This window comes from Electrophorus electricus, chromosome 5 (genome assembly GCF_041902795.1).
Source record: "Electrophorus electricus isolate QZ-2024a chromosome 5, ASM4190279v1, whole genome shotgun sequence".
Classification (NCBI taxonomy): Eukaryota; Metazoa; Chordata; class Actinopteri; order Gymnotiformes; family Gymnotidae; genus Electrophorus; species Electrophorus electricus.
Window position 1 is genome coordinate 4,245,001 of NC_137501.1, and position 26,451 is coordinate 4,271,451.

Sequence of the window (26,451 nt, forward strand, 5' to 3'; positions counted from 1 at the left end):
TTAAATCCAAATTCTGTGACCGAAATGAATAAAACAAGTCTAAATCACACTAAATCACATTGTGTACGTTTGTACACAATGTAATACCAGCCTTATTTATTAATAAATATTTACAAATTTACAAACTTAGAAATCATATGTGAAAGAAAACTTTAAAAACAGATTCAAATTCAGAGTAAAATGTAAGGTTCCCGAGTTGTAGCTTGGGAAGCAAAAAAAAGAATTTTGCTGTGCAGTGATGTGTGTGTATTTATGCTGTGTGTGTGTGTGTGTGTGTGTGTGTGTGTGTGTGTGTGTGTGTGTGTGTGTGTGTGTGTGTGTGTGTGTGTGTGTGCGCACTCGTAGATGTGTGATTTCTGCGTGTGTATCTGATTGTCTAAGACAGTGCAGAGTGTTCTTTTTTTCTGTCAATATAACAAACTCAGTAATTAGACAAGCAGGAGCAGGTAATGACAGAGAGTAAGGGAGAAAGGGAGGGAGAGAGGGAAGGAGAGAGAGAGTGAAAGAGAGAGGGAGGGAGAGAGAGAGGGAGGGAGAGAGAGAGAGAGAGGGAGGGAGAGAGAGAGAGAGACAGAGAAAGGGAGAGAGAGAGACAGAGAAAGGGAGAGAGAGGCAGAGAGGGAGGGAGAGAGAGAGAGGGAGAGAGAGAGAGGGAGAGAGAGTGAGAGAGAGAGGGAGGGAGAGAGAGAGAGACAGAGAAAGGGAGAGAGAGAGACAGAGAGGGAGGGAGAGAGAGAGAGAGAGAGAGAGAGAGAGAGAGAGAGAGGGAGGGAGGGAGAGAGAGAAAGACAGAGAGAGCAACACATTTTTTAAAAAATCATGCAATAAAAATGCCCAAAGAAGAGGCACACAATTGTGCTTTATGACATTACGTGGCCATTCAGATACAGTGCTGCACCAACTAGCAATTCAATCAATAACCAACCACACAAGACCATGGGCACGATGGCCACAACCCATGTCACACTATGCAGACACACAGCCAGGCTGGGCGTGTCCCTGTTGGGGTGGGTCACACAGGCTACTCCTCTCACGTCTACACAGTAACACAAAACTCTTAGGCTACGTTCACGTTACCAACCTGAAGTGAAGCGACTCAAATTGGCTTTATGTTGACGTTTATTATCGCCCGTCCTGTGAGGCCCCTCAACCTGCTATACAGGATGCCACATAGGATGGAGAATCTTGGCTCTGAGAAGGTACATTGCTTATTCCAGCAAAGGGAGAGAGGAGACTGACTATCTCCTTTGCACCCACCCAAAGAGCCCTGGTTCCAGCTGCTGGGAGTCTGGAGGCGGGGTCTCAGTGGTGGGCGGAGCTAACAGCAGCAGCTGGATACGTTACCATGGGTCTCAGGCTGCAAATCCTGCATTCTCAGGAAACAATTCCACCTGGATCTACAACTATGGACGCTCACGTGTGAGGAGATGCCATCTGTTTCGTACACACCGCCCTTCTCTTCAAGAAATTGGGCTTAAGAGACACAGAGGCGGGACATGGAGGCGGGACCGAACGGCTTCTGCATGGTGCATGCAGCCAATCAGTAAACGCACAACGAAAATTAACTATGACAGATCCATTAAGATAGTGTTGTGGAAATAGGAATAGATGGAACTATTAATAAACTAACAGGACCTTTGGAGATTTCACCTTCATTCACTTTTTTCTATAAAGTTAATTGAAGTTAATTGCTCTCTTAGCTGCTGCTAATTTACAGTTTTATCCAATTAAGGTAATAAAATGAAGAACTATATTATGCACGCAGTGCTGTCATTACTTATAATACAACAACCCACAGACATACTGATCCCAGAACAGGACCAGATACATGCCAGGAAACTCTTTAGGAATCTAAAAATAAATGTTTTAAAAACAGACAAATATAACGTACGCCACAAAGATGTGTTTAAAAGTCACATAAATTCATTTAACAGCTGTGATTCGCACCGTAAACATCACTTTAAACCTTAATCCTCACCTTGAACCTCACCTTAAACCTTAATCCTCACCTTAAACCTCACTTTAAACCTTAATCCTCACCTTAAACCTCACTTTAAACCTTAATCCTCACCTTAATCCTTACCATAAACCTCACTTTAAACTTTAATCCTCACCTTAAACCTTAATCCTCACCTTAAACCTCACTTTAAATCTTAATCCTCATTTTAACCCTCTACCCCTATCAGCCCAGGTCCAGACTCTTCACGCAGCTAGCTACCTTTGCCCATCACATATACACAGCCAAAATCAGGCTTATTGTTACCGACCAATGTCAGAACCTCAGTACAACAGTGTCATAAACTAACTCAGAGATCCACCTCAGTACAACAGTAACTCTGCTACAGTCCATGAAATTTTGTCAAATGGTTCAATGTCTGTCAGCTCTATAGTAACTCAGTGGTGACACTTTATGCAGTAAATTTCTGAAGATAATAATAAGATTCACCTATTGATGAGGGTTAGTGCTAAATTCTACAGGATAGCAGATCTACAGGAGCTGTTGCTGTAACTAAGTTCTCTAGGGATCTTCAGGAGTAGGGTTGGAGGAGGCATGTTATGGCAAGACAAACATGACAGTGTCAAGGACCCCCACTGATCAAACTGATTAATCCGTGTTTACAGTCTGCACAGAAAGAAGGAATTAAGTTGTTACTGCCATCCTCATATTAACAAAGCATCTGAGAGTGGAGACAGCACTGACCTGGGATCAGGACCACAGCACTATGCCAGTAAGTGAGTTCCTGGTAATCAAACCCATGCCCCTGGCGGTATGAGCAGCGAGCACTCATCTCTACCTGTTCTAGCTGGTGAGCCCCTCCCCATCCCCCGCACACACGCGCGCGCGCGCACACACACACACACACACACACACACACACACACACACACACACACACACACACACACATACACCTGCTCCCATACACAGTTAAATATGCATATACATGCTCACACAGTCACTTCCACACCCACTTAGACTAACACACACAAATACACCTTCATACACCCCAGTATTAGTTACAAAGAGATCATACTGAACTGTTACCACTGTAAAATAGTGTCTAAACTGTTTGGCATTGCACTCAGGTTTATGTAAGTTACATTCATAAGAACTCCAACTGCAGTAACAGAGGTAACTGGACAACTGGAGGAGACACTGTGGCAGTGACAATTGTGCTGGACCAGGTGTGTAACGCTATTACTAAAACCAGTGACTGTTGTCCTAGACCGGCTGTGTGTAACACTGTTACTAAAACCAGTGACTGCTGTCCTGGACCGGCTGTGTGTAACACTGTTACTAAAACCAGTGACTGTTGTCCTGGACCGGCTGTGTGTAACACTGTTACTAAAACCAGTGAATGCTGTTCTGGACCGGCTGTGTGTAACACTGTTACTAAAACCAGTGACTGCTGTCCTGGACCGGCTGTGTGTAACACTGTTACTAAAACAAGTGACTGTTGTCCTGGACCGGCTGTGTGTAACACTGTTACTAAATTCAGTGACTGCTGTCCTGGACCGGCTGTGTGTAACACTGTTACTAAAACCAGTGACTGCTGTCCTGGACCGGCTGTGTGTAACACTGTTACTAAAACCAGTGACTGTTGTCCTGGACCGGCTGTGTGTAACACTGTTACTAAAACCAGTGACTGCTGTCCTGGACTGGCTGTGTGTAACACTGTTACTAAAACCAGTGACTGTTGTCCTGGACCGGCTGTGTGTAACACTGTTACTAAAACCAGTGACTGTTGTCCTGGACCGGCTGTGTGTAACACTGTTACTAAAACCAGTGACTGTTGTCCTGGACCGGCTGTGTGTAACACTGTTACTAAAACCAGTGATTCTAAAAAAAGGAACTGGAGCGATCCACATGCACAGCTACAAAACAACCTCAAAATTTGACTAACTTTGACTAACCTCATGATTAAATGTGTTGGGACCATTCCAGCGCCAGAGCAGTGAAATTTATCTGGTAACACCTATCAAGTCTCAACAATGTGTAACGTTGGTCACTTGGCTTGGACATACACAGAGACATACAAACCCCCTATTAAGTGAAAGAACACACTCACCAGTTCGTCCAGGTTGCGCATATCGCACAGAACCCTTTTCTGCTGCTGCCAGCTCTCGACGAGCTCCGAGTCGGAGTCGCCGGTGCTCTTCTGACGGCCAAACGTTCTGCTCGGTGGGCTGTGCTCGCGCAAGCTCTCGGACTGGCTTTCCTCGTCCCGGATCTCCTCCTCGATCTCCTCTTCGAGCTGTATCAACATGGGGGCGAGCATGCCAAACTTGGAGCCCCGACGCGCGACCTCCAGTAGACACAGAACCAAGTTCTTTTCGTTGCACCGTTCCACCAGGTCGTTGGTCTCGAACATCAGGACATCTTTGATCCACAGCTCCTGCCGACACCAGCTGATGAAATTGGACACGTTGTCGCGTGCCAAGAACGAGCCGGGCACAACATTGCGCGACTGGAAGACAACGTCTTTGCCCGGCATCCGAAGGGACTTCGCAGCGTCCGGACAGCTTCTCTGGAAGTCGTGCGCGGCGCGGTTCACGTTGTTGGCGTGCCTGCAGAGCGCGCATCCGGTCTCCAGGCTCTCCATAAAGGTGTCAGCCGTGATGTCTAGATCGTAGAGGGCGTTCAGCCATTCGGCTAGGTCCTCCTTCATAGCGTACAGGTACTCCTCACTGGACCTAAACGGCCTGATGCTTTTCGACGCGGACGACTGGATGTTGGTCTGATCTGCCATGTTGTGGAAAATACGCGAGTCAATAAAGGCACGATACGACTCCCGACTGTGCCGGTATATACGCTAAGACTCCGCAACGCACGCTGCGGATTGCAACATAACCAAATAAGGGAGCCGGTCACCAAACTCCCCGGTTTAACGGATGAGGTTCGTGACAGATCCGTATTCGGTGTCAACCGCGCGCATTGCCACGCGACGCCGCAGTGGACCATCGATTCCGGATGTCTCCGTAAAAGAGCACACGGAGATTTATCAGGCTCCTGCGGGACAAACCACACACACACACAGAGCCTTAGTCACCCATATCGTTATCGCACCCACTCGGGCAGTGGGCCTACGAGGGTTTTTTTTTTTGTTTGTTTGTTTGTTTTCTTTTTCTTGTTGTTGCTCCGCTCCGTATGCAGACGTACTCGCCGAAGCTTAAGACCAAACGCTCTGCCGTGTCCGTGATCTCGCGCAGTGCGAGTCGTCGCTCCCGTAGTGCCTCACGCGCCGGGGACGCGGAGGTGCTATCGGCGGAGGCGCGATCTCGTTACCGGGCAGCACGGCAGCGGCGAGAGGACAGTCAAGCCTCCATCTTATAGCACACCCTCCGTGTCCGTGGGGCAAAAATGAATACAAACTAAAACCACAGCAAATGCGTTGGCAAATATTTACAGTTAGAAATTCTATTCAAATAAAGTCGCTGTTAAGAGACAGTTGATCTATGCAAATAGTGAACGGTAGGCCTGGACGGGCATTCTGACAAAACTACAGCCTGTTCATTTGTGTCTTAAGATCGACGGCGAATTAACGCGGAGTTGTAGGCTTCCTGTCGCGGCAAATCACACTATACGTGTAACCCGTTAACATTCGCCGCCTGTCAGACGTGATAACCGTCCAAAGATCTGAGCGTCTTAGGGTTACCCTAATCACCGGAGATGTAGCGAAGGGTTCGCATGGTAAAGCACAGACTTATCTCCACTGTCCCATCGCGTCGTCCGGAGTCTTTACAACACACGCGTTGTCAAATTGAAACAAACGGCACCCTTTCAATCGTTCACGCGGCTCGAGGCTCCGGCTTCCCAACGGCGTGGTCGCTGTCCGTTTCGCTTTGCTAATCCAAATCTCCGCCAGCGGACTTCGTCGTCAACAGATGAAAGGGACTGTTTTCCTTTTCGCTTGAACAGGCGGACAAAGGCAGTCGCCAGGACATCATAGCTGCGTTAGTCACCGCGTCTCTGTCCTCGTCGGGACAGTCCAGCGTCCGCGGGCCGAGCACCAGTAAGTCTCGACGGAGTCCCGGGTGTCAAAAGGCGTGACTTAGCAAGACATCCTCTAATGCATTTATCGGGATGTTCGTTCGGGGTCCTGGAATAATTGCAGTTTAACCATGAAAACACGCAACACAACTGAACCGTTAGAGAGTGAGCTGCACGGGCGAACGTGCTACGACAGGAGCAGAAAAGATGTCGAATACTAAAGGCAATTACACAATTACACAGTAAATCAAAGCATAGACGTTTCAAACGATCGCATTAATAAATCACGAACTCATGTCTGAAACGTTAGCACATAGCAATTTATCAGTGTGATGCATGTCCTGAAGAAGAACACGAACATTTTTATGTATTAATTTTGATCATCAGCTACCCCCCCCCCGGGTTGTCTACGCAGGAAGTGATGGAATAGAAGTACGCGTTGAATGTTCCAACTCATCAACGTGTCACATTAAACTGTTTCCAGAACAGGGAAGAAAGGTGGACGCTTGATTGGTTTGGTTTTTTTTGCCCTCTCTGCAACATTCCAGCACTACTGAAGTGCGAGATCATTCTCCAGCCCAAGAGGGAGGGGGCTCTTGTTTTGATTTGAAATGTGTGGGCTGTTTCTTTAAGAAAGCCGGACAGCGGGAGGGTGAGATCATTTTCCCAGACTTGGATGAATCAACTCTCCGGCATCAAAATCTTCCCAGAGCTACACATTAAAAGGCAGGTTTATTAGTGCTGCCCCTGGTCTAAACCACAACCACTAAGTCCTCCTTACAGCTCCCACGTTACCAGCCTTGGGTTTGGTAGTCTTTTTTTAAAAGCCCATTGTACGCTTGACATTACATGCAGACAAATTCATACTTAGACAAGCAAACAGGTCCAGGCTTGCAGGAAAGCACGCGAGGTTGGTGCCCCGCGCCGCCCTTGTTGGGACACTCCCGTACTGACTGCGCTGTTCCGCCCACATCCACAAAGCCCTTGGAAGTTGCACAATTAAATACATTTCTTTAGTTTTAAAAAGATGCAAGCTAGTCTTTAAACGAGTGATGCAACATACGTCCAGCGCCTACAGTACAACAAGCACACACGCCATGCAAAACCAACATTCTGAAAGCTTTTCTCCAAATGATTTTGCATTACGTGCTCTTGAAATAAACGTCGATCTTTGCTCATCACGTGTCATGTTATCAAGCTTCCTAGCTACTAAAGCGGAAGGCCTTTAACCTGAGCCATCATAAACCCGAGTATTCTTTCACTGTAATCAAATATTACATGTTGCAATTTGCAAGCGACGTAATTCATACGAGCGAATCCATTTCCTGGCAAGAAAATTACGCAGATTTAGTTTCAGTATCGCGGTGGCTTTTAGCCCAGACTGTCAGGTCCGGATCGGAGCTGGAATCTCAAATCTTCAGAAAGCAGTCGCGCAAAAATCTGAACATATCCAGGAAACATTACACATAAGCAGGGTGCGACACCTTGTGGTGAAAGCGGAAAGGGCAGCCTCCCACAGGAATGGTATATGAACGCACACATGGACAAGGGGCGGGGGCGCGGGGGTTGCGTGCCTTGCTGGCATTAGAAGCTGCTTTGAAACCAATTAAAAGCTCTCAGAAGCCAAAAACTGTTGCCCATATGGATAGTGAGGATTTCAGCTAATGAGATCAATGCAAGGAATGTAATAATGAGAAAAGTGAGAAGAGTGAAGAGAGTTGAAATTTTTATTTTAAAAAAATTCTTGAACAGTACATTTGGTGGGGAGAGGAGTAACATGGTATAAAATTAAGAGTATGGAATTTTCTAGAATGAGAAGAAACTGCAAAACTAAAAGCTAAATAAATGATAAAAAGCAAAAGCGAAAAGATGTTACGTGCCAGGGATTTGATAGCCATGTATAAATATGGACTTCTAAATTCTAAAAAAAAAAGAAAAAAAGACCCATTTAAAAAAAAAAGAAAAAAAAAAGAGACAACCCTTTACAGAGCTTGATTACTCCTTGCGCGAGCAGTAGTTCAGTAGGGTCTGTCCCGGCGTTCCTGACGATGATCCCTACAGAAAGCAGAAAAACAGCTTAAAGAACGACCCCCATGGCAGATTCTGACCACTAACATTTTGATTACATTATCAACAGAGAGCAGATACCAGATCAGCCTTACTTACTGAAACACTAGGTATAAATAAATTAAAGGGCTCATTGTCTGTTCCACTTGTCAGCGTGTCTGAACTGAACACCTGCTGCAGGTGTGCTGGGAACAGAACCAACAGAAAATGAGGCGTGTGATGGTCACCCAGAAGCTGGGCTGGACACTGACCTCATATCCATCTTTCCTGGGGGGCCCATTCCTCTGCGCCCCCCTCGATCCATGGGGGGTCCGCCTCTGAAGCCTCCACGCTCCAGCCCTCCCCGGCCACCCCGGAAGGCCCCTGGTTCACCAGCCCAGCCCCCACGCATGCCACCGGGGCCACCACGATCCATGCCCCTACCACCACGAACCATGCCACCTCGGCCTCGCTCCCCACCTTAGGAAACAAACCAACCATCATGTACACACAGTCTGGCTTAACCTAACTGAAGAGCTTGAGTGATGCTGTATTGCTAACAGCATAATTAGCTTCCTCAGAATTTTGGGGTGAACTATGATGGGGTAAAATGAACAAGTGCTGCAACCACCACCACCACCACTTTGAATTGCGTCTGTGTATGCTATACTGCTCTACAAATAAACTGGCCTTGCCCAATATGAACTACGTGTGCTTCCTTCTAGAGGGGAACTAGTCTGGATCAAACTGGAGGGCAAACATTTTTTAAAGCTCTCAGTTACCAGGTTCCCTCTAGTCATTTACTCTCAATCAAAAAAATAAACTAAAATTTCAGTTGTTCAGCATGTACCGGCAGGGGGTGCCACTCCCTCAGGTTTAGGAGCTTTGCACTGGTTACACTCTGTCCTCCAGGAGAAGTTCTGGTTAGCACAGCCACTAAAATCACACACACCACAGAAATAGCAACATAACATACTTTGGTTTGCTTGTTTTGGATCCTTGTATCTAGTTGCCTCTTAGTGCATAATGTGCTAACAACAGGCAGGGGTATGTGTACACATCTTTTCAAAAAGATGAACAGGAGTTTTTGCAGAGAAAGAGTTTAAGACAGCCCTGCCTGTGTCTCTCAGAAAACCAGACAGGGAGACTCACGGGTTTGGACACTCCCAGTCTCCAGCTCTCTTCTGCACATTGTTGCCCCCTGGTGGTCCAGCCCAGCCCATGCCACCACGCAGGGCCCCACGGGGAGGGAAGCCGCCTCTCTCTGCTCCTCTTCCCATCAAGCCTTTCCATCAGACGTGGGAAATGAGTTATAACCACAGTGCGGCTCACATGGGAGTAATAACTAGGGCCATCCACAAGTAGAAACTTTGGAAAAGAGACCCTCCACCCTACTGCCACAATTTCGTGTTTGTCTACACATTTAAACTTTGTTTATAATCAGTTTATCAAGATGCATTTAAATAATAATATTATTATTATTATTATTATTATTATTATTAATATTATTACCCCTGACCTGACAAAAGCTTCCTGTAATTACACACACACTTGAGGCAAGTAAAAGGCTTGAATAAATACATTTCAGTGTCCCAGAGAAGTGTTTTACCTCCACGCTCCATCATGTCTCCCCCTCTCATGGACATGCCCCCTCTCATGGCCCCTGGTACCACCTTCCTGCGTGCCATCGACACGTTCAGTCGCCGACCCTGAAACTCCTTACCTGCAACACAAATGACATTGGAGTCAGACCACAAACACAACTGAAAACAAGTAATGGAACACCCATTTTAATTCAGTGCAGTCTATGTTCACAGGCCATGATCACTTCCCACAAATCTGTAGCAGCTGCTCATAAGGGGGGGGGGGGGGGGGGGGGGGGGGGGGTAATTATTCAGTACCATTTGCAGTCAAGGTCAGATGACCATAAATGGAGCTCACTGCTTCAACGCCTCCAAATTACATTTTATACTCATGAAAGGACATACACAACCCAAAGCCATTTTAAATGTCCAAAACCCCGCCGCCCCAAACCACCCAACACAGCAGAGCGACTTACACCGTGTCACGTGACTCATCACATGAGCCAGAAGAATGAAGATGAATTTACACTCCAAATAAGCATAGATCTCTGCGCATCACATGTAATCCATCAGGCTTCACAGTGGTTTGTAAGACTGATGACCAGTTACAGTGAAAGGTTTCACTTTACTAGAGATGCTCGTTGTTGGCTGACTGGTTTTGCAGATAGCCCATTATCTTGAATTTCAGTTTTGAAATCAGCACAATGGTGGTGTCACTATCGTGAAAACATTTTTTCATTCAGCATCAGAGAAATGAAAGTGGCATTGTCTGATTAACTAAAAAACATTTCATTCAAAAAGAACTGAAAAATAGAAATAAAAAAACCCAAACCAATAAACTATATAGTCTAGACTTTTGAAATTTATATAAATGCTGAAAAATAAAAATATAGCTTAGACATGCCTATTTCCATTTTGTTTTTTCAGCCCAAACTATCCCCTATGTAATCTGCCTTGACCCAAACATTCCCAATGGACCTAGCCACAAGCAGGCAAGTCAGGAGGAGACTGACCATTAAAATAATCCACAGCGGCCCTGGCACAGAAGGGCTCCTCATAGGAGAGTGTGGCATCTCCCTTTGGCTTGCCAGAGTCTTTATCTGTGTAGATATTGATCGCTGGCTGGCCAGTGCGGCGGTTGATCTGAGACCAAAAGGCAACAGTGAACATAACTAGCAACACATGCAGAACGTGAATGAGAACTTTAGAGCGCAGTGCTGTGAGCAACGGCCCTGCTGAAGCAACACTTACCCGCAGGGGCCCACAGTGCTTAAAGAAGTCAGCCATTTCAGGCAGTGTGGCATTCTCAGTGAGCCCAGTGATGTAGATGGTGCTGTTTTCTGAATCATCCTGCTCTCCTGGGTGACCTGAGCAGAAAAGGAAAAACGTGAACTCTAGGAGAGAACTCACTCGTGCATCGTAAACATCCCAGAGAAACGACTTAATGAAATCATGCAGAACAACCAAAACAACAGCTGGCAAGTCAAGGTGATACTCACCCATCTCACGGTCCAGTCCGTCCCTCATGGGTCCTGGTGTTTGCAGAAATGGAAGAGACAAAAAGAAAAAAAAAAAAAAAAAGAAAAAAAAAAAGGGAAAAGCAATTAGACCCAATTGGACTTTCAGCGGTGCTTTCCTGGCACCAGTATTTGAGCAGTATTTGGTAAATTAGTTGCCCATGAGTTTACACTTTTTTTTTTTTGCCCCGAGTAGACTGGAAATAAAACCATTCTTTAGTGAATGATGCCCGACTCAAAACTCTGATTCAAAACAATTTAAAAAATGAACCCCATTTTAAAACTCAGACACCCGAACACACTTCTTTACATGTTTGTGAAGAGGGCGGTAAACTCAAATGTGACACCAATGCAAGGTTCTCTTATGGGCTCGCAGACATACATTCTCTACAGTAAACTCAGAAGTGGACTAGCCAGTGTAATACTCTAACTTACCACCAGGCTTACTGAAGCCACCTCTGTCCCCAGCCATGCTACGAATGAAGATATGAAGGTGAAATCCCATTTAGTCTTGAACGAAGGTAAAACGCCAAACAGGGTATGGACATAAAATGCTCTCCCACTCTTTTTTAATAAATAAACCCAGGTAATACCACCTCAAAGAGATCTCTCATAGCAAGTGTGTTGACTTTTTAAGCATTAAATCCTATTTACAGTTTTTCTACATCAACCTTGTTAACATAATGTACACTTTAAAGAGTAACAAATAATATTGATAATGAAACAGTGCCAAGTTTTACCCATTACACAAGGGATAAAGGAATGTCAACACAGCTAATCAATAACCTTTCACCATGAGTTCAGTACTGAGTTTCATTATAACAGGAATAAATTGAAATAGGTTAAAATACAGTTGATATTTTTAAAGCGACCTGGTAATTAATATAATATTGAAAACGTACATATGAACGTCACACAAAGTGGAAGGGGGGGGAGAAACACCACACAAAAAATGGACTCTGGTTGTAAAAGGGGAAAAAAAACAAACAAAAACAAAAACAACTCTTGAATTGAGCAAGACCGCCTTCACCCCTTGGACTTGCTGGCTTTGAAATGGAAAGAAGTACTTAAAGTGCAAGTACTGATGTTCTTACATGGATCTCTGCTACCTGTAGCATACAAATATGGACAAACATCATTAAAATAAGACCTTGAAGATGGAAAAAGTGAATTACAACAGATTTAACAAAGCTGTAAAATGTACCTGTTTAGTAGTCATTTTAAATATCTATTATGATCTTTCAAAATTTACAGTATTTAAAATTATACCTTAAAATGTTACCAAGCAAGAAATTAGTAAAGAAATTTTCAAAATGTGTAAAAGTTGCATCAATCAGTACAGATTTACCTGCTTATCTTCTGTACCTAAACACATTTGTATTAGGAATAACAACAGTTATAGACACGCACACACACACACACTTTCATACTTATATACACCCAAAACTATGTTAGACTGAGTCAAGAGATCTTAACTGCTTATGGCTTTCAACCCCATGCATGGTAAATAAAACCCAACTTCACTTGGGTGAAATTTTTTTTTTTTTAAAGGTATTCCTTCTCCCTGCCTCATTTATATATATATATATATAAAATTGGAATAAAGGTTTTGTTGATTAAAATATATAATTTTATCCATAACCTAATGTCCAGAGTTTTTTTCCATTTAGTTTACACCCATTGACACCCCAAATTTCATTTAAAGAAAAAGGATGGAATCCTAAATCACCTCAATATTTCTCTGAAATAAGAAACAAGATGAGCCCCACCTGGTTTATACAAGATTAGAGCATGTTTTATTTTTATTTCTACAAGTTGAAATAAAAATAAGTGTGGCTACATCCAATTTCCTACAAGCTTTAAGGAGAAAATGAATAATTGTTGATCAGTAGCAGAACAACAGAACTACTTTAAAAGAAAATAAAAGCGGGGGGGGGGGGGGGGAAAGGTTAGCAAGTGTGGCTATTAAATGTAATCCACAAGTAAACATGATTAAATGCCACAGTACATTTCCAAAAGGTACTAAGGAAAAATATTTTACAGAAAATTCTTGAATTCGGTCAGTGATCATTCTCAGATGTTCACAGAAAGACCCTTATGATCAACACCAGGTGTGGTAGATAGACACTGGCCAGCATCAAAAGCTCAAGGCAAATTCTTCAAAACACATGTATGGAAGAATTTTTCAGATTCCATAAGCCTAAAATTCTGATGCTACCAGTCCATGTCCTACAATTTCAGTTACAGTAAACAAGTCAAAAAATGGCAAACCGTGACAGGGCATCCAAGTTAGTCCCCTCTCCTCTCATAAAACAGCGCTGGTGGGTGCTTTATTGTATAAAGTTTTAAAAGGAGTCCAAATCCTGTACTACATTTGGTCCTCTGGTGAAGCCCCTGCTTAATGGGAAGGTTGCCACACTACATCTGCTCATTATGCCGTGATCTTCCAGAAGCTCAGTGGCACCTGTGTGTGTGATGGGGATCCATCTGCAGGCTCTCTGCCCCCATACCTCCACACTGACATGAACATGACAAAACCTCCCAGGATCTCCATGACGCCTCCCAGATAACCCAGCGTAATGCAGTAACCCATGTGAACGGTGGCAGGTGGGGACTCCAGGTCAGTCAGCAGGTGAGCATACCATGCAACAGGGATGACCGTGAGTAGCCCTGAACACACGATGACAAAACCACCGAGACACACGCCAGTCCAGCTCGGCCTCTCAGTCCAACACCGCACACCGAACGTCGCCACCGTCATGCCGACCATGGTCATGAGCAGAGACGCAGACATCATTCTCTGTGCCGTCTCTATGATCTCATTCTCAAAGTATCCTTCATACACATGGTTACAAAGGACAAGGCTGGAGTCCAGGGAGTGCTTGCAGATGTGCCATATTCCCTGGTACACGACCACTTCAGGAGCTTCTCCGCTGATGTTGTGCATGGAACGCCAGTTTGGTGCCACTGTGCTCGTCAGGCTCAAGAGCCAACCGCACGGCACCAAGCCAAAGCCAATAGCCACCATTCCTGGAAGCATGATGCACCTGCACCTTCCTGCACACAGCTTCTCCATCCCTCTCGCCCAAGGAAAAACCACGACACGAAGCTCGCCGTGCTCTGCAAAACGTTCTAAATGAGTTCCCCCCAGAACACACAGCTCTTTAAAAAAAAAAGAAAAAAAAAAGCACCAACACCTGAACGAAACTTGGGAAAGGGAGGAACCCACAAACGCCCATGCTTGTGAAAGGTCATGCAACAGGTTTTCAACAGGCCTCAATAATGCCTTCGTTTTCCACTCAGGTTCTCTTACAGTCCAGAGGGAGAACGGATAATGCTAGCCAAAGGACACAAAACATTACAACCTGAACATATGGAATTTCCCAATCATTATGTTAATACAAAGCCCTACACATCCCCACAAGGACTGTAATATAAAACACTTTCAAAACCTGAGGCACCATTCACGACTGCTGAAAAGATTTGTGCAATTCATTGCATCTCAACCCAAGCTATTGCTAGACAGCATATTAACATGGAGTTTAGGGTTTGTTTGTTTTTTAATCCAAGGAGAGAAGAAAGGAAAAAAAAAAAAAAAAAAAAAAAAGTTCCCATGAACGCAAACTAAACATCTGTAAATGGGCGATTAATCAAAGTTAACATTAACACAAAGTGAGCAGCTAAGTGCGTCAAGAAAACATCTAGAAATGATTGTCATTTTGGAGCAAAGCAGCATACAACCGAAGTCCTTCCAGATGTGCTGCATACTGCTACTTAACTGTAGTTTTTAAAAAAAGTAACAGATGTAACGCACTTCACAAATAAATATAATCACTACAGTATATAAAATAATTTAATAAACAAACAAATAAATAAAGTGTGTGCGCACGCATACGCACACACACACACCTAAGTGGTGGTAGCTGATCCTGGCAAATCTACTTAAGATCAACGGTTTGAAAGCAAACCAGGACACCAGAACCAAAGCTAAAAGACAGTGCAGTAGTGCAGGGACATGCAGTTTACTGTAGTTTCACCAGTGGCTGGAGGTTGTTGGGTTGTTTTTTTTTCCCCTGCAGCAACATATGCAGCCCTATTTTCTTGTTTAATGATAAAGCTCATATCCAGTGCATTTTGAGCAGACACTCTAGACAAAAAAACAAATCTTCAGGAAAAAAAAAAAGGGGGGGGGGGGGATACGACGACACTGGATTTTGATTATAGACCAACATCTGCCCTACAAAACTCCACACTGGGTCAGAGCCACAACCAACATTGGAAACCTGTAATTCTGTCGACAAAATTACTCACAACAATTCCAATGTGACAAAGTCCATGCCTCCTTTAAACCTTAAAAATAATTCTCAATAAAAAGCAAGAGTGGATCCCCAAATTCTCATGACATTAGATGTAGGTAAAAGGCCATTTTAACACCAGCATTCATCATCCCCTTTAAGAACAAACCGGCAGTCCAAGGAAATACTTTAGTGACTCAAATGCAAAAAGTCTTAGAATGTCCATTTTAAGTAAATGGCTCCTATTCAGAAACATAAAACCCGCTGAGTGAATCAGCTCCAGTTCGGCTATTGCCTTTTGTATTTGAAGGGGCTAATAGCAGTAAAAAGAGAACTTACCCCATGCCCGCACGGCCCATAAGCCCACGGCCCCGGGGGCCTCCACGCAGGCCTGCCCGCTCATAGCTGTCCCGGCCTGAGCCAGAAGGGTCCCCAGGCCCTGGGAATGCCCCGCGTGGGAGTGACTGCTGCTGGGAGGCAGGGTACCCGCTCACACCACCCTGACTATAACTGTCTGCAGGAGAGAGCAAGCACAACAGTGCCATTCAGCCTGAGCCACAGACATGGGTCCATAATGGACTAGTGAGAAACAGTAGAACAAGCAGCCCACAGCAAGAGGAAAGACAATGCGTCACATCAGAGAAAACAAGAATCTAAACCGACTACGTCGAGATGCAATAATGTACACTTCCAGGTACACTTGATGTTCCAGATTTGAACAAAAGCCAAAAAATTAGCATGGAGGATAATTTTGGCAGGGCTGTATTAGCATGTCAGAGCATCTGCACCTTGCCTGTGTGATATTTAGTCAACTGCAGATTATTTAGAGTGTTTAAAAATGTTAAAACATCTCGCAAAACAGCGCCAAAATGCTGTAAGGCAACTCGACACTCAAATCACAAGTGTGAAAAGTGGTTGTTGGGAGCAGTGCCATATACGTAAATATGACACCGTTCAACTATTTAACCTGCCCTGAGTTTTATAGAAAGGATGTCTGCAGAAAGGTACCCCTTCAAAAAAAGACGCCTGCTATACCTCCTACAAGCATTATTCCGACCAAATATTACCAGCAAAACAGATCAACGTACTGTAGTGTGGAGTCTGGGGGTAGCTACTCTGTGGACCGCCATGCTGGCTGTACTGACTTTGTGGAGGCTGGCTGTAGGTGCCGTCCGGTTGCGGGGGGTAAGCCACAGACGGGGCCTGCTGGGACTGCACGTGGCCATAAGCGGACGGTTGCTGTTGCCCCCCGTATCCAGGCTGCTGGGTCTGGTATCCCCCTTGCTGCTGGGAGTACGCTGCCTGGGTGTAAGAGGGCTGGCTGCCAGCACTGTAACTGCAGTGCAGAAAGAAAATGGAGAATGAAGAGAGAGAAAAAAGATGGAAATATAGAAAAGCAGAAAGCAAGCAAGACAAATACCCTTTTGTTAAATGATGCAAAAGGGCATAGTCACATTGACTTTAAAGCCTCCTTCAGGAATCAGCGCTGGAAACGGACTTAAAGTTTGCCACAGACAGCAAGTGTTAAACTTACACATGGTACATTCTACATGTTACCTGAAGGGCTTCCTGCACCTTAACCGTACCAGGCTGCTTCTCCACTTTCAGCAACTCCCGTTTGAGAGTGCAAAGAGCTGAGGGACATGGCTGCACTAATCTGCTCATCTGCCAACAGTTCTGCTTCTACTCAGTTTTGCATGCCTTTGTCCAATATCAAAGAAACCTAATCTGCTGACTTTACTAAAAGCACAAGCTCATTCAAAAAAGAGACATGCTGCTGTCCAGCTGCCACCACAGGAAAACAACCATACAGAGCTGCTGCAGGAGATTCTGCAATACCATCCCAATCATATAGGAATATGGGAACAGGTCCAGGTACCTCTGTGCTGCCGAGGCAGCAGGCTGCTGGCTGTAGGCCGAATATGCAGGCTGAGTGCTATAGGCCGGCTGGTTGCCATAGGAGACCTGCGGAGGAGGGGCAGTGGTAGCGGTAGCATAGCTGCTAGCCCCATAGCCCTGAGCAGGCTGGCTGTAGCTCTGAGCACTAGGCTGAGGGACACCATATCCAGCTGTGAGAGATAATGTTTTCAATTATAACAGCTGTTGTATAGACAGACATACTAAAGGAAACCTAAAGACAGCTGACAAATAAGGAGTGGAGTTTTAATTAAAAAAAACCCCAAAAACAACAACAAAAAACAAATAAACACTTTCATTTGGTGTGTGTTTGTAACTGGCAATTTGGACAAACCTGGTGTGGCTGATTGCCCATATGAAGCTCCGTACTGCTGTTGCGCATATCCAGCAGCAGAGGACGCAGTTTGGCCATATGAAGACTCAGTGGCAGAAGGCTGGGTATACGAACCATACTCCTGCTGAGTATAAGCCTGCTGCCAAACAAAGAAATGGAAAAAAAAAAAAAAAAGACTCAGATTTGACCATTCCTCTCAGTAATCCAGTACAAACAAGCACATATGAGGCAAAGTGCATCACACTCATGTCATTACATTTATGGCATTTAGCTGATGCTTTTATCCAAAGCGACATACAATTATAATTACAACTTGAGCAATTGAGGGTTAAGGGCCTTGCTCAGGGGCCCAACAGTGGCAACGGTGAAGCTTGAACCAGCAACCTTTCAGTACAAATGGACTAATGAACTGATCAGCAGTACTACAAAAAGTTACCTGTGTTTGTCCGTACCCCTGAGCGGGCTGGGCCCCATATGAGCTGTACCTGTACACAAAACAAAACCCACTCACTCACAGCCATTTATAACCTCTGTGTAATAATGTAATGCTGGACTTCCACCATCCTGTACAGTTTCAGGTTTTCCTAGCCTCAACACCCCTGACCTGGCTCATACAGAAGTGATGAAGTATGTTAGGTGTGCTGGGATTAGGGGAAAATAATGGGGAATTTTGAAACTGCAAGGCAGTGGGTCACTAGTACTAGAGTTGAGAACTCCAGAGAGAGGCTGTTTGGTCTGTCTGGTCCTGGAGCAATGCAACCACCTCTCTGATTAGGTACTAGGGAAAACCTGACCATGGGTACTTGATACAGGACACTGGGAGAGACTGATCTGTGATGTGCTCGTTTTAGTCAACCTGAACTGAATACAACTCTGGGACCACGATTAGGAAACACTGGTGTAGAGAAAACAGAAAACTTACGCTTGTTGGGCACCAGCCTGGTTGTAGCCACTGTAATCTACCAAAGAAACACACAAATTCAGTAGCTGTAATCTACAATAGCATTAAACAGATTGTACTTCCTGTAAGCACCCAGTGCTTTCACCAACAATGTTAAGAAAACATCTATTAGTTTAATTTACTTTTCTATACATTAAAAACATACTTCTATGAATGAACCCACATAAGAGGTAAACGTGTTAACAATAAGACCAGGCACATGCTTTGACACATGGGTTTAAACAGCATTCCAAATCATCCATATAACAAAGTTCCCACCAGCACCATGGGCTTGGAGGCTTGTATGGGTGAAGAGAGAACCCTCTACTAACAGAACCAGAAGTCACAGCACTGAAACAATGATGTTCGTAGTTAAACACGGATGTGTTTTGTAGCAACACGATGGTAAAATGATGTCATAGTGCAGTTGTCAGAAACGGGTACTTCCCCTCAAAGCAGTTAGACCTTCGGGAGGACGGTCGGTGGTCATTTCTCTCAACACGACTATAACTACGGATTGACTAAAGTGACGTCGATTTCTCACTCCCCGACCGAAGGCTAGCATTTTTTAAACGTTATTTACATTTATAGAGAGAAACAAGCACTGTTTACCCATCCTGACAAGACGAGAAAAACGTTTACCAAAGCATAACATTTCTGTTGAACGTACCAGATGTATTCAACTTTCAGTACCAAACAATAGTTTGGCTCGAGACTACGCTGTGCGGGAAATGTCTTCCGCTTTTCTTCAGGGGTGTGTGTGTGTGTTTGTGCGTGTAAAAACTGATATTTGACTGTAAAGCGTCCTTGAGTTCGAGAAAGGCGCTGAATAAGTGTAGCTAATTATTATTATTATTATTATTATTACTACATTATTATTATAAAATAAGCACACCAACAAGTGCAGCCGAGCTCATTTTTGGTGACTGCCCTGGGAGATTAGCACACGGGTTACACTGGAAGTGATAAATTAGCCTAATAGTGCATGAACCAATTTAGATTTATAGTTAGCAAATATAAAACTACCATACTTTCTGAATTCGGAATGCAATCAGCTACAGCCACATCCGATAGCGTCACGCAAGACATGTAGCTAGATAACGCCATCTATGCATCCATGTTAAAATGTTAAGACTAGTTGCATACAATCCTCCGATAGTTAGCTAAAGCTAGCTAACCAACGCTAGATAACCTAGCTGGCGTGGCAAACACGTTTGGTCTGTCTAGCTAACATTTAAATAGCAGCTACTCCTTTTCAGCTAGTAGACGCCCACCACTTAACAGAGAAAAATCACGGGGCCTGATATGACAGATGTGTATATGTATCCTTAGCCAGTTAGCTACCAATTTGATCCAACGCGCACATCGCGTCTTCACGAACAAACGGCTGGGCGGCAAGTTAGCTCGTGTAGCTTAGCATAGCTAGGTGGCTAGCTCGCGAGCTGAAGTGTGCACGAGCGAGCTAGCTACCTTAGCTAAGCTAGGTTACACGTTTGACCTAAAAGAAGTCCGGTTTTTTTTTTTTAAGGGTAGCTAGCTAGCCAATTTCTTCCAGAACGACTGGAATTTTATGTTGTTTAGGCATCTACACGTGTTCGACACGCGTTCCTAAAGTTTAAAGCCTTTTTCGTGAAATAGCGAACTTAGCGGAAATTGTAGCGAAATTTCGCCTGGAAAACGTTACTTACTTGAAACCGACGCCATATCGCTATTGTGTGACTGAACTGCGCATGCGCGGAGATAAGACGACCGTTAATACCAATGTTTTATACGTGGAGGAGGCACACAAACGCACCTTTTCATCTTACACTAAACGTTTTTGTTGCTAGATTTTTATATGATTGCGTTCAATTCACTTCACTGCACTGCACTGCTAATTAAAACTGGATGTTTTGATGAATATCTCCCGTATTTATATAGAATTATAAGCGTTCCTGAATGGTCTCGCCCAATCGGAAGTGTTCCTGTCAAAATAAAGTGAAAGGTCAAATGACAGTCCAAAAAGGTTCAAATCTTTAGACGTGTTCAGCGGTTATAATATTGCAAAACCTTAACAGTATCGTTTACACCTTGTTTACACGTTGATTTCAACATAATTCATCCAAAACATGTGCTAGTGACCTAGCTGTGTGTTGTATTCAAAATGCAAGCGACATAAACTTCACCTGACTTAACTCGTGCTTGCTTTGGTTTATGCATTTATTTGCTGATTTGGACTTCTGGCTCGCATCGTCAGATGAATGCATGCTTGTAGCAATACCAGATCATTTACCATGCTCGACCACCTGTTTTCGGTGTGGCTTTGGTTTGGCTCGAATCGTACGGGCTTCTGCAGTGGGACGGTCCTGACGCTGACCCTCATTTTGCTGGTTTGGCTATGTGGCATTCAAGCAAGCCTAAGCTTAGGACCTGGTGGCGAATTTCCCGGACTTTATGGTAAGGTGTATAGACAATGCTAACTGCACCAAATGCATCATTTGGGAGTGTTTTGCAAATACCGTTGTCGCCTTTGTCCGCAGACTTCATCTTCTACGCACTGAGTCACGAGGAGTTGACCTCCCTCCTCTACAGCGCCGGCCTCGTGCTGTGTCTCGGGCCGTGCCAGGAGAAGAGGTGGGGCACGCTGGCCTTCGTCGCGCTGTCTCTGCTCTCGGCCTCGCTGCTGCCTCCCGTCTACGCACTCTTCCTCTTCGTGACCGGCGATGAAGCCAGCAGAGTCTGCGGCTACTCGGCCACGCAGCTCGCGTTGTTCAGCGCGCAGTGTCGCCACGGGAGGCAGAGGCGAGTTCTGCGCTGCCTGCCCGTGTGCTCTTTACCGTGGCTGTTCTTGTTGCTCGACTTGTTTTTGCTTCCCAGCGCGCCGGGATTGCTGCACTTCTATGCCATTTGTCTGGGGCTCAGTTGTATCCTTCAACTCTGCTCAGGAGTTTTTGTTTTGGCTACGGTTGTTGTCCTGTCACCTTCATCCTTAACGTCGCCTCTCAGACAGTTCCGAGCTCATTGCCATACTGCAGCACATGGAGGGCTACGGTGTGTGTGCCTGCCTGCCCTCTTGGACCTACGTGTCTGTCGCCTCTCAGCTACCCAGCAAGTACCAGCTGCCAACCTATGCCAGCCCTACAAAAAGGTCATTCCCACCCTGCAGTCTGTTGCCAAAATAATTTATACTGCATAACATAGTGTACTTTCTGACGTTTTCTGGATTCCGGACATTTTCTTATGTTTCAGATCAGAACCTTATGCTGAGCCCTTGCATAAGGAACACACTGCACCTGCAAGCAGGTCCCAGTTGGAAGATCACGCCCAGCTGCAGCTGTGGAAATATTCTGGCCCAGGGTTGCCCCAAGTGCCTATGATGTCAGCAGACCCACAGCTATTGGAGGAGCAGATGCTAAGGGCGGGGATACTCGCGTCACTACAGGATGTACCTGAGGCCATGGCAGACAAAGTGGAACTTCCCAAATCCTCAGTTTCCTCATTAAGGTGCATGAGGTCAAATCTCTAACTTTTGAAGTTAAAATTGTCTTTTGGCAACTTGTAGTTAAATAACTAGTAAGCGTTAGAAGTGCCGAACTGGACAGCAGTGTGTTTGAAAGGCTGTAGCTGAGTAGTGCTGTCTTTTTGGAAGATGGCAGAGCACTTTTTTTTTGCGCGGCAGGTGCATGGTTTATGCTCATTCCAGTTACATTCGGTTTTTCTGCTCTTATTATCACTAGTAAAAACACATCTATGTTCCAGAGAAACCTACTTCCTGGTTTTAATATGAAACAATCAATAAGCATAGGTTTTACTCTCACCACATCAGTGAGGTAGAAACCTTGAGAGGAACCAAGACTCAAAGGGGTGGAGGGGGCATCCTCCTCTGGCTAAGAACGCACACTATAATAGTAACAATATAAATAATAAGGAGCAGAAAAGTAGTGAGGAAATTCATTTAAAAATAAGCAATCAATGTCTAGTCCAGTTTTCTAAAAGTTCTAGTCTGGTCGTGACAGTGTGCACGTGTCTGAAAACCATCCTGCACGAGAACGTTCCTCGAAGGACATGGAGAAGTAGTTGGCTGGGGTGGAGGTGTGGTGGGCTACAGCAGGGGGCATCGGGGGGTGTTTGGAGTAACCGTGGCAGCTGAGACGGGTTGAGGCTCACTAACATCATGACATCAGCGGTAGGTGTACCTCAGCAGAAAGAGAGAATAGATTAGACCTGTCCAGGTAGGAGGGTGTGTAAATTGGGGAGTTAGAATAAGATGGACTCTGGCATGTCTTGCTATGGCAGCACAGCTAAAAGGATCGAGCCAGAAGGAAATACAGGCACGAGGGCACCCTGGAACATCAGCACTCCGCCACTCTCAGTCAACAAACTTGAGTGACAGAGGTGAACTGACATCATAACATCCCAGTTTACCATAACTCTCAATAACCCATGGACCCCCAGATATACAGCCTTACCTAAGATAGGAAGTAGTTAATAAAATGTACAGATGGGTACAGATAGGTTTTCAGCCTAGCCTTATATTTTGAGACTGTTTCTAAGTCTTGAACATTTACAGGAAGGTTATACCATATTATGAGAGCTTTATAGGAAAAGGCTCTGCCCTCTGCTGTAGACTTTCTTATTCTTGATACTAGTGAAGAGTCTGCGCCTTTTGATCTAAGCAGACGTGGTGGGTTGTAATGCACTAGGAGTTCTCTAAGGTACTGTGGGGCAAGACCATTCAACGCTTTGTAAGTCATTAGAAGTATTTTAACCGATACAAAATTTTGCTGGGAGCCAATGTAACATGGCTAGCAGTGATGTAATCAGTTTTTTCTATTTCTAGTAAGAACTCTGGCTGCTGCATTTTGAACTAGCTGGAGCTTGTTTTGGCACTTAGTGGTACAGCCAGATAGTAAGGCATTACAGTAGTCCAATCTTGAAGTAATAAATGCATAGACTAGCTTTTCTGCATCAAGTGAGGAGAGCATGTTCCTAATCTTTGAAATGTTCCTAAGGTGGAGAAAGGCGGGCCTAGAAGTATTATTTACATGAGCTTCAAGCGAGTGACTGGGACTCATTTAGTAAAAGTTCAATTACTTCAGGTAGGATTTCCAGAAATTGTATGGGCAGTGAATCTAGTAAGCAAGTGGAGGATTTTGAGGGCGAGATCAGAGATGTAAATTCAGGCTCATGAATAGGTGTGAAGGATTCAATAGTCTTTTTTGGTTTGGTTGCTCTGATCTCTAAGTAGATGCCAGATTTCATGTTAATTCTCTGAATGTTATTTCTAATGCGCTAAATTTTCTCATTGAAGAAATTCATGAACTCATTACTACTATGTGAAGTTGTAATCTGAGCATTGGTGTCAGTTTTATTGTACTAATTGTACCAAGTAGAAATCTAGGATTATTTTTGTCATTTTCTATTAAGCACGAGAGATGAGCTGTTGGAGCGGTAATAAGTCCTTTCTGTACTTGAGAAGGCTCTGCTATCATGTGAGCTGGAAGACTACAAGCTTAGTGTGGCACCATTTACATTTTGCTTTTTGAGTGTTCTGTTTTAAATTGCAAGTGTGATCATTATACCAAGGTACTAATTTTTTGTCCCTAATGTTTTTATTCCTAAGAGGGGCAACAGCATTGAGTGTGCAGCGGAATGCTGATTCTAAGCATTCAGTCACTTGAATTTGAGGGTATCCCAGTCGCAAATTATAAGTCTGGGATACTCAATAAATCTGGATGCAGTGGTTGATGTTATCGTGCGTGTGGTGTAGTAGCGAGGCGAGGTTGCTATATTGTGGCCCATATGTAGTTCTAACGAAATGAGGGGATGGTCTGAGATGGTATTAGACTGGGGTAGTGTGACTATGTTCTCTGTGTCTATGCTGTATGTTAGTACTAAATCAAGCGTATGTCCACCAGAGACTACGTTGGGTAATACCAATTGATTCTAATATAAAAATAAAGGCCAAACTCAGAGGGTCTTGGGCACTATAAAAATGAATATTGAAATCACCAACAATAATGGCTCGTTCTACTAGAGTGACTAGATTAAAGAGGAAATCTGCAAACTCGGTAATAAATTCTGAGCAGGGTCCTGGTGGCTAATTAGTGGAAGAGACTGGACGGGCTTCTTATTGCTGGCTACATCGTTTATGCTAGTAAAAATTATTTCAGAAGACTAAGTCATAACCAGCTTTCTGGTTTATTCCTAGTATGTCAGTAAAAATAACTGCAATGCCGCCTCCACGGCCAGTTAGCCGAGGGCTGTGTACATAGCTGTAGCCAGAAGGATACGCTTCGTTTAAAGCTATGTACTCATTTGGCTTGCTCCATTTGGCTTGATAACAGGTTTCTGTTAGGCAAAGTACATTATATCTATGATCTGTTAGGATTTCATTTATCATGAGCGCTTAACATGTTAGGGATCTAACATTTAAAAGTTGCAGGCAGTGCTCTGTGAGTCAGTTACTTTAATACTAATTAGGTTATTAAGAGCTGTTTTTCTTGGTTTTCTGTATTTCTGCTTAGCTCGGGGAACAGACAGAGTTCCTCTTCCTGTTGCTATTTGCCCTCTCTGCTAGCAGGCTGCAGCAGCTAGAGAAGATGGGCTTCCCCACGGACAAGGCCGTGGTGGCGTTGGCCGCCACAGGGCAGCTGGACGGGGCCATCTCCCTGCTGATTGACGACCAGGTCGGGGAGGAGGCAGTGGTCATCTCCAAAGGGAAAAAACCTTCAAGCACTTAGCTCAGGGCTGCTCACGTGCTAAATCGAGGGACTGCTCTTTCAATAGGGATGAACTGAAATGCACCACGTCTGTCCAGGATGAAAAATACAAAATTCACATCATCAGTTGGAGCTAAACTGATCTGACTGTAATTTATTTGAGAGGCAAGATTTAAAAATCCCCTGGATTGGTTAAAGAAAGTGAATGTTATTTATTATTCTGTGAACTGGAGAGTGGTTACATCACAAGAAAAACTTATCAGGCACTGAACGTGTATTTATATGGAGGCCTTGTGTTACAGGGACATTGGTAGTCCTTCCAGCTGTAGAATAAGACCGGTGTGTGGAAATGAATGTTTTGTGTAATAAAATACCCAGACCCATGTTCCCATGGTAACACAACTGTTAATGTTTCTCTGAAAGAGGATGTGCTACATGGTGTAAGTAAAGGTGCTCCATGTATGTGTCTCTGCGTTTAAAAAGCAATCGCCACACATTTATTAAATTATAGCTACTGAGGTACTAAGAAACTTTGCATCTTTTGTTGCATTATCTTCTGAAGCAGCCTAATGAAGTCCTGTGTCTGATTCGTAAACATGGGAGGCAGGTGCAGCTGTAGCTTGTGTTCTCAGTACCTGTGTCAGCATGTACAAGTGAGGAATTCTGAAAACATGTCTGTGAAGGTTCTGTCATCCAGGTCACTGGATCGGCAAGTAGTAGCAAAGTGAATGGGACTGGATTATGTATCACCACAACAGTACATTCAGGTCCTGGCCATCTTTTACTGACTAAAATGTGATGTTTTATCCAGCTAGTGTAAAGTTCAGGAGCAAAGGTCAGATTGTGTTAAAAAAAAAAAGAGGAAAAAAAATTTATTATAGTTTTATCACCATTTCAGATGGTTACAATAAAAATCAATATTTAAAAAAAAGCCAAAAATGGAGAAAATACAAGTGATGTTACATGGATTGGCATACAAGACACAGAAAACTTCAACTGCTAATAATAATCTATAAATAATTAACATTTCTATAGTGAAAACAAAGACCATCAAAAGACAACTGGAAAAAGCAAGTCAGTTTAACGGTGCAGATAAGAACGATGGAAAGCAACACAGAGATCAAACA

General features: G+C 44.2%; 4 protein-coding genes across 12 annotated transcripts in view; 1 reads left to right on the forward strand and 3 right to left on the reverse strand.

The window, feature by feature from the left end:
- The window catches only part of gas2l1 (growth arrest-specific 2 like 1), a 26,414-nt gene extending 19,894 nt beyond the window's left edge, over window positions 1–6,520 (reverse strand). Inside the window, exon 1 of the mRNA XM_027006297.3 lies at window positions 4,070–6,520. Coding sequence (XP_026862098.2) covers window positions 4,070–4,750 — 681 coding nt within the window. The 5' untranslated portion in view covers window positions 4,751–6,520. The remainder of the gene's footprint in view (window positions 1–4,069) is intronic.
- A 1,180-nt stretch (window positions 6,521–7,700) lies between these two features.
- On the reverse strand, window positions 7,701–21,260 carry ewsr1b (EWS RNA-binding protein 1b). Of its 7 annotated transcripts, none has more exons than XM_081715088.1 (17): window positions 21,122–21,260; window positions 18,606–18,642; window positions 18,120–18,168; window positions 17,684–17,819; window positions 17,312–17,501; window positions 16,521–16,768; window positions 15,772–15,946; window positions 12,040–12,096; window positions 11,573–11,610; window positions 11,120–11,152; window positions 10,872–10,987; window positions 10,634–10,763; window positions 9,647–9,760; window positions 9,190–9,322; window positions 8,888–8,973; window positions 8,310–8,517; window positions 7,701–8,046 (listed from the first exon to the last, which is right to left on the reverse strand). In XM_081715088.1, exons 1-17 carry the CDS (start codon window positions 21,147–21,149, stop codon window positions 8,010–8,012), a joined length of 1,815 nt encoding a protein of 604 aa, XP_081571214.1. In that variant the 5' UTR covers window positions 21,150–21,260; the 3' UTR covers window positions 7,701–8,009. The 7 variants fall into 7 exon arrangements, with proteins under 7 accessions (XP_081571214.1, XP_081571217.1, XP_081571213.1 ...); XM_081715091.1 differs by having other exon boundaries at window positions 16,578–16,768; window positions 17,684–17,822; XM_081715087.1 differs by having other exon boundaries at window positions 17,684–17,822.
- LOC113574986 (claudin-23-like) lies at window positions 12,055–15,765 on the reverse strand. The gene has a single exon (XM_027006244.3). It carries the CDS (start codon window positions 14,211–14,213, stop codon window positions 13,569–13,571), a length of 645 nt encoding a protein of 214 aa, XP_026862045.2. The 5' UTR covers window positions 14,214–15,765; the 3' UTR covers window positions 12,055–13,568.
- rhbdd3 (rhomboid domain containing 3) lies at window positions 20,579–25,854 on the forward strand. Of its 3 annotated transcripts, none has more exons than XM_027006241.3 (5): window positions 20,579–21,059; window positions 21,143–21,526; window positions 21,609–21,750; window positions 21,852–22,106; window positions 25,130–25,344. In XM_027006241.3, the coding sequence occupies exons 1-5, from the start codon at window positions 20,864–20,866 to the stop codon at window positions 25,197–25,199; spliced, it is 1,047 nt and encodes a 348-aa protein (XP_026862042.2). In that variant the 5' UTR covers window positions 20,579–20,863; the 3' UTR covers window positions 25,200–25,344. The 3 variants fall into 3 exon arrangements, with proteins under 3 accessions (XP_026862042.2, XP_026862040.2, XP_026862041.2); XM_027006239.3 differs by having other exon boundaries at window positions 20,581–21,059; window positions 25,183–25,854; XM_027006240.3 differs by having other exon boundaries at window positions 20,587–21,059; window positions 25,186–25,816.
- Window positions 25,855–26,451: the final 597 nt, after the last annotated feature.

Excerpts from the sequence above, each read along its gene's own strand:
- LOC113574986 (XM_027006244.3), bottom strand. The coding sequence starts at position 14,213 with ATGGAGAAGCTGTGTGCAGGAAGGTGCAGGTGCATCATGCTTCCAGGA.
- rhbdd3 (XM_027006239.3), top strand. The coding sequence starts at position 20,864 with ATGCATGCTTGTAGCAATACCAGATCATTTACCATGCTCGACCACCTG. Across the intron at positions 21,751-21,851 it reads TATGCCAGCCCTACAAAAAG|ATCAGAACCTTATGCTGAGC; the intron begins GTCATTCCCACC and ends CTTATGTTTCAG. Across the intron at positions 22,107-25,182 it reads TCCTCAGTTTCCTCATTAAG|CAGGCTGCAGCAGCTAGAGA; the intron begins GTGCATGAGGTC and ends CCTCTCTGCTAG.
- ewsr1b (XM_081715087.1), bottom strand. The coding sequence starts at position 21,149 with ATGAAGTCTGCGGACAAAGGCGACAACG. Across the intron at positions 9,761-10,633 it reads CGCTGTGGATTATTTTAATG|GTAAGGAGTTTCAGGGTCGG; the intron begins GTCAGTCTCCTC and ends TTTGTGTTGCAG. Across the intron at positions 8,518-8,887 it reads GGGAGTGGCACCCCCTGCCG|GTGGGGAGCGAGGCCGAGGT; the intron begins GTACATGCTGAA and ends TTGTTTCCTAAG.